Genomic DNA, 7656 nt, shown 5'->3' on the forward strand with positions numbered 1-7656 from the left:
ACACACAATTTGGTCATGTGAGGTCATGTACACGACGGTCGTGTAATACACGACCGTCGTGTAGTACACGAGTATATTACATGACCATAATATAGTACGCGACTATTACATGACGTTCATGTATTACAGGACTTCATGTATTACAGGACTTTTTCCAACAAGCATCAGATTAATTTAGTTCTTTAAGGACTTAATTGGTGCTAAAATTTTAAATTTGCTGCTATGTAGAAAAAGTCAACTGAAATTATAAAAACAAAGAAGTTAAATTAAATTGGAATGTAAAGAAATTTAGTTATTTCATAATGCAACAAATTACAGTTTCCAAGCATAACATGTCCAAGACTAAAAAATTGTAAATCCAATTATCTAAGTTTGGTTAGCCGTAGGGCCATGCTCTTGCTCTGAAAGTGGTGTTGCTGCAGTGCATGTTAGTCGATTATGCCCCCTCAATCCGCACCTACTACACTTGCGGTGCACGATGTCTTCCCCTTGAGAAGGTATTCTAGTAGTTCGCGGTCGTCCTACCTCTCGCTTTTTCATTGGCGGTGACAGCACATATGCACGCACCTCTTCTGAAACATCCCATTCCTCTTGTGGAGCCACAGGATAAATGCTCTCTGCATATGCTGCAACCCATGCATTGACAGAATAATAATGAGCACATAAATCATAAACAGATTAGTTACGCATATGCTTACATACAGCTACCACATGTTCACAGGGAAATTGGTCAATTTGAAACTCATTACAACTGCAAGTCTTTTGTAGCACGTCAACATGGCCATCAAGGTCGCCATCCTTAACTATAAACTCATGGAAATTAATCTGTATTACTGGATATGTGTGTGATTTATCCAATTTCCCTTTCAACTGTTTCTCAACCCAAGTAGTCATAAAGTACATGCATCCATTGCCAAATCTCGCCTTTTTGCAAACCATTCTTGTAATTTGTCAATAATACAATCCATTAACTTATGAATAGGCAAGGTTCGTGCTTCTTTTAAGACAGAATTCATACTTTCTGCAATGTTAGTCGTCATAATCCCATAACGCCTCCCCTCGAAGTGAGAACGAGCCCACTTCTCATATCCGGCATCAGTTAGGTATTGGTGAACATTCAAACTAACACTACGGCTGACATTCATATATTGAGTAAACTTAATGGGCCGATATGCCTTTGCAGCCAATTCAAATAAAGCACCCACATCGACTTCTTTAAAATGAGCATTTACATTTCGTTTTAGATGATGCGTACATATGCCATACCCTGCAGTAGGAAATACTTTATCAACTGCTTTCTTAATACTTCCATGACGGTCAGAAATGAATACTAAATTAGGAACATCACCAATAGACTCTCTTAACTTCATAAAAAACCATTCCCATGAAGCATCATTCTCACTGTCACCTACACCAAATGCAACAGGGTAAAGTTGATTGTTGCCATCAAGAGATGTTGCAATGAATAATGTTCCTTTATACTTGCCCCTCATGAATGTACCGTCAACTGCAATAACAGGCCTAATACATGAAGTGAATCCTCTCAAAGAACTTCCAATGGCCATGAAACAGTACTTAAAGTTGTTCGCACTGTCCTTTTCAATGAATGTTCGACTTCCAGGATTTTTTTTTTCAACCATTGCCATGTATGAGGGTAATAAATGGTATGAATCAGCCGGACTGCCCCTAACCATCTCCATTGCAAACTCCCTTGCTCTCTACGCCTTGTGATAACTTATTTCATAACCAAACTCTTTTTGAAAATCTTGCATAATATCAGCTGGCTTATAAGTAGATGAAGCACCATCAAACTTGTGTCGAAAATTTTTCCCAACTAACTTGGATGAAGCTTGACGATTGTCTTTTTCCTGTGAATCAAGGGAGCAAGTATGGACATTGTAATACTTTCTAATTTCAAACATGTTGCAACCTTTAAGCCTACTTGCACGAAGGCGCCATTTGCAGCTGTCATCCATACAAACAACAACAAGTAAGTCCTTGTCTGATTTTGGGGTTTTGAATTGGAACCTTTTTTTCACAGCTAATGCTTTAAGCTTTTCTTGCAATGCCTCCTTTAACTCAAACACCTCTTTCACCATCGACACATCAGTATCACCACTAACTTCTGTTGATAATAAATTACTGCTACTAGCAAGTAAATTTATTCTAGGCACATGTCCATTGTTTGAGGTTCTTGAACTTATAGGAGCTGGAGTATTATCTCCTAATGCTAAATCAACAGCTAATGGTGGCTCATCCAAACAATCAACTTCAGTTACAAATTCATTAACTGCTTCTTGTTCGTCAATCAGTTGTGTAGTAGGCAAACACTCAATTGGTGATTCATCTGCAACAGTAAAATTGTTCGAACTGAGAATAGGAAATGATGGAGGCACGTAGCTGGAGAAAGCATGACTCTCTTCCCATGAAAGACGAGGTGAAGGTTGTCTATCCACCGGAACTGTCGAAATTGATCTACGTTCAAAAGTAATACAGAGCGAGTTTCTAAACTCCATTCCACTAGCTACTTCCTCTAAGAAAAATTCCACATCATCATTGGTTTGAATTGTAACTGGTGGCATAGGATCAGATGTCTTAAGTTTGAATTTTATTGTGATTTCAAATTCCGAAGTATCTATATCAATAACTTCAGCTATCTTGTCCACCAATTCGGCATATGTTGTCGATCGTGGTATCATTATCCCTTTAGCCTTGGAACCTTTGAACTTATACTCGTCATTTTGCTCAATCCATTCACCATTAAAGAGAATAGGCACACGTACCAAAACCATTTATGATGATACAATAAAAACAATAATATCAAATTTCATATACAAGTAAGTACACGACTTACACAACTTACACGACTTACACGACTATATTTCTTACATGACCTACACGACTATATTACTTACACGACCTACATGACTAACTATATGATGTACACAGTATCAAGAGAATGCACGGCGCGAAACATTTTCGCTATAAATAAGTTATATTGCTGAAAAAATTAATTAAACAACCTACATTGCATATATTTCTACATATAAGAAAAAATGGTGAAAATAAAACATTGAAATGTGAGGAAAATTTCTAAATTTTTCTCAAAATAAAAAAATTTAAAACCCAACAACATTAACATACCTTATTGGGTTGTTTAATAAGCAATGCACCTTTAAAGAAAGAGTGGGTGTTAAAGAAATGAATACATAATTGTATTTGTGTAAGAAGTTATGAGAGATTTTGAGAGATTTTGAGAGATTCTAAGAGATTTTGAAAGAATCGGCAGCAAAAATGGAGTTGGGTGAAAGAAATAAGGAAATGAATATGAAGACAATTCATTGAATGAATTTGATACATTCATTAAGGGTATTTCTGACTTTACTCGTATTTGTTAGGGTATCCATGAAAACTAAAAAGGGAGGGGGTATTTCAATAATTTTGAAACTATTAAAGGGTATTTAATTAAAAACCCCGGAAAGCACCAGTGAAGTAATGTGAGGTGGCAAAGTGAAGGGAATACCCCAGGTGCACTCAATATATATACGCTCAAGTTTTCTCTTTTTTATCAAGTAACACTAACACACAAAAAAGAAGGTCAAGGTTCGTCTTCAACCTTGAGCTCACTCCATTGTTGAGGTTGGCAAATCCTTGACACTCAAAGTAAACCCAAAACTAACTAGAGCATCAAAGTGTGCTCACCGACCACTGCTGGCTGCATCTCTAACCTCTTTTTCTCTATTTTTTACAGAATTAACAAGCTCTCAAAAATCACCTCTCTCTAGATCCACATCTTTCTACTGGAATTCGCCACCTTTGTTCATTCTCAAGCTTCATAAAGATCTAAACAAGTGACACCATCCAATTATAGAAGGCATCAAACCGTAAACTTAAAAATTTATTGTGTTTGATTAAATTTTCAAAAAATTCCAAATTCTACTTAAAACAATTGGTACAATTTGGGTGGGGAGCGCAACAAAAAACCCCTATAACAATTACCAAACTAGTGACTGGGTGTGTTCAGGCAAAAATGGCACCAGAAGTACCCTCTAATGATATAATGCTAGATGCGGAAAGAATGGCAGAATGGGACAGTATGTCAACAACTCCACGAGGAAAATAGCAAAGCTTGACAAGGGCAAGTCAATTAACAATTTATTGATATCTGCCAAGGTCAAGAGCTCGTCTCTCAATGACATTTTGAAGAACTCGCCCATGCAATCCTTAAGGCCGTGGGTTCATGAGCATTGGGCCTAGAAGTCCTTCCCAATGCACGAGATACTCCACTAGCACAAGATGAAAGACAACTTATTCAGCAATTAAATGTACCTGAGAGAAGTAAACTAAAGATTGGGCTATTGGATATACGATCCAAAAAGGAACGGTCCATAGCTCTTAGTTATTTGCACGGTAGCCAAGGTTAAAAACCATAAAATAATCTCATGAGGACCTAAGAAATAAGTTTTATGCTAAAAAATCTTTTCATATGATTGGGGGATCCTCAGATGGGGTTGGGATACCCCATGAATTTTGGAGAAAATAGAATACATGGAAGCTCATATAAAAGTCCTTTATGAAAGGATAAAGCCACCTAAACCCCAACACCAATGTTGTACAACTCACCATTCACTTTGGATATTCAAAGAGCATTTGTCACATAAACCTTTAGCATGACCCAGATACATAGTACTCGGATAACAATAACACAAGCATGCCAAACTATACCAAGATCATATGGTTATTAGGGTTGTTAACAAGAATGCTATGTGTAAGATGTCTATGCATACATTTACAGGCTCGCTAAGTCATAATTTAGATCTTTAAAGGCAGATAACATGTCCTTGTTAAAATAATTGTTGACAGAATTTATTCACAAGTCCTGTTACATTTTTATGAAACTGGGGGAGTCAGAATTCCTCACAGATTATGTAAATCGTTTCCACCAAAAGGTGCTCTGAACCAATGTATTTGGCCATCCACACATGTTACCTCACTTTGATAAGAATATGTGGTTGAGAAATTTGTGGCTCTTATTTTAGAAATATATTCTTTTTACATGTAGGAAAACCTACTCAAGATCTCTACAACATATTGAAATAAACAAGAAATGCCATTTGAAAAGGTTAAAAGAGAAGGTGAAAATAATAAAACGCAAAGAGAAGTCCAAAAAGATAGAAGTGCACCAATCTAGGGTACCTTCCGTATGTAGTCCCCCCATAAGCAACCACCCATGGTCATAGTTACAGTACTTTAATTGTACCTCGGGTCGTAACATATATTAAACGAACACCACTATAACGTGAGAAACTGCCATAAAAGCTATATATAAAATCTTACCATCCTCTAAATAGATCCTCAAAGTAAATCTTTTACTAGTTATAGGATAAAAACCTATTACAACCACCACGCCCATTCAAAAGTACCCCAACATGAAGTGGAGCATGAAATATTGAAAGTTTCATAAGAGTTTTGGATATAGCATTTTAGAATGTTTTAATCTATGAGAAGAGATCAAGGTTTTGATTATCAACAAGTACTTCAAGGGATTTGTCCTCGATATGCGACAGTCCTAAAAGTCTATAGAAAAAGATAAAGGAAAAAGATATAGGTGATGCCAATCCAAAGCACGAGACACCCCCAATGCTCTAGGAGAGGGGATTACGTGTGCTTGATAGCCAAATGACCAAACCTTTACTTGGAAATCTTAGAGAGCCATAAACAATTATGGCAGGCTACCAATGCCTGCCACCTTCATTAGGAAATAAGTCAACTTCACTCACCATGAATGATTTCCAATAACAAGACACTCAATCCATATTCTATTCATAGAAAAAGATGCCCTAATTTCACATTAAAAGTAACAGATAAGATAGTATGAACTCAAGAAGCCACGACCAGTTCTGTGGACATCATTTTCAAGCATACTTTAGATCAATTGTTGATTAAATCACTAAACTTTACTCTGAATGTATGCCGCTTGTTGGTTTGACTAGAGACATAGTAATTCCCAAGGGTATCATCTCTCTTCAGTAACTATCACTAAGGTACTCAATTGTGTTGTCCATATAATCGACTTCCTTATTGTGGATAACTCGAATGCCTATAATATCATTTGGGCAAACAGTTGTGTCAACCACCAAAGCAGCAGTCTTCATGATTATCTCACCATGAAAATATCCACCATCAGGGAGATTATCAGCATAAAAAATATATCAAGATGTAGCTTGAGTTACTACTCTTTCACTTTCAATATCAGCTATCAAATTGCTTCCAACATATAGATATGAGAATACTTTCCCAAACTTAGAAATCAACACCTAAGATGGCGATTTGTTGAACCAAATAGGCACTTATTGAAAGATGGAAAGTCATTCACAAGAAGGTAACATAATCAATGGGCACTGTGAAAGAATGAGGAGGTTTGCCAACGAAAGTTGATTCAGTATGTTCTAAAGCACCCTGAGACCCAATGGTTCAGAATGAGAAGAAATAAAGAATGCTGATAAAGGATTCACGATGTGTTTTATTAGTGCCACATAGATATGTCAGGTATTGATCCACTGATCTCCTGCCACAAGCTCAATGTCAATCTACACTATTTGTTACTTCCTAGGCCTTTCCTTATTTTTGGGTTACTATGTGTCCACTATATGCCTTTCCTTATTTGAACCTTGCCCTTAATTTGACTATAAGGTTATGCCATCCTAAGGTGCTACTAAATGGAAGAATCTTATTAAAGTCTATGAATGATAAATAATGCTGAATAAAAAAAAATTGGGTGCTATCATATTTGTATAGCTTTATATTAGCTAAGTTCACAAGTTGGAGATAAGCTGACTCAAAGCATTGACATCTGCCATAAGATTAATCATTGCCTCTCTGAGCTCCCACTGATTCTAGTCAAACAGAAGAGGCAAACTTTCAACATAGAACAATACTTCACCATTGACCTTAAAGGCAGATTGCTTACTCGCAACTAGATTTAGGGAGACTACGTAGGTTAACTGGTTGTCTAATGTCATCTTAGTTAGAAAATCAAATAGGAATCGATGTATATATGCAGGTTTTACAGATTTAAACAAATCTTGCCCAAATGATAACTTCCCACTACCTCGGATAAACCAGCTGGTTGATACCACTGTAGGACACAAAATGCTTAGTTTCATGGATGCATTCTCAGGATACAACTAGATCCAAATATATGACCTCGACTAGAAAATGACCTTAATCACCAACCAAGGCTTGTATTCCCATAAGGTCATGCCTTTTAGTTTAAAGAACGCGAGACTACTAAATTTGTGCATGTCAGGGACTAGGCATCTTAAGGACACTTTCGATAATTTAATAAGGCATAAAAAGTGTCTCAACCCTATAAAAATGCATTTCAAATCACGTCAAGAAAATTCCTCACTTTAATGGTACAACGAAGGGGATGATACCAACCCTAAAAAAATCAAAGCATTTATTGACATGAAGTCACCAAAAACTATCAAAGAGGTGCAATGTGTAACTAGTCGGGTAGCCTTCCTAAGCCAGTTTATCTTAATAACCGCATATTGCTCCAAATTTTCTTCAAGAAAATAAAAAAGAAACGCCAATGGATGACGGAATGTGAACATGCCTTTACTCAACTGAAAGAATACCTTGTTCACTCAT

The 7656-nt window shown here is 36.6% G+C and overlaps 1 protein-coding gene across 1 annotated transcript; it reads right to left on the bottom strand.

The window, feature by feature from the left end:
- Positions 1 to 366: 366 nt before the first annotated feature.
- Positions 367 to 1700, bottom strand: LOC112099577. The gene is made up of 2 exons (XM_024186995.1): positions 902 to 1700; positions 367 to 626 (listed from the first exon to the last, which is right to left on the bottom strand). The coding sequence occupies exons 1-2, from the start codon at positions 1698 to 1700 to the stop codon at positions 367 to 369; spliced, it is 1059 nt and encodes a 352-aa protein (XP_024042763.1).
- Positions 1701 to 7656: the final 5956 nt, after the last annotated feature.

The sequence above is a fragment of the Citrus clementina genome, unplaced genomic scaffold (genome assembly GCF_000493195.1).
Source record: "Citrus clementina cultivar Clemenules unplaced genomic scaffold, Citrus_clementina_v1.0 scaffold_3, whole genome shotgun sequence".
Taxonomy (NCBI): domain Eukaryota; kingdom Viridiplantae; phylum Streptophyta; class Magnoliopsida; order Sapindales; family Rutaceae; genus Citrus; species Citrus x clementina.

Bases quoted from the DNA above. Each gene is read 5' to 3' on its own strand.
- LOC112099577 (XM_024186995.1), bottom strand. From the start codon at position 1,700: ATGGAGATGGTTAGGGGCAGTCCGGCTGATTCATACCATTTATTACCC. The intron at 627-901 runs GTACTTTATGAC...CATGGGTTGCAG, and splicing joins AGATTTGGCAATGGATGCAT to CATATGCAGAGAGCATTTAT.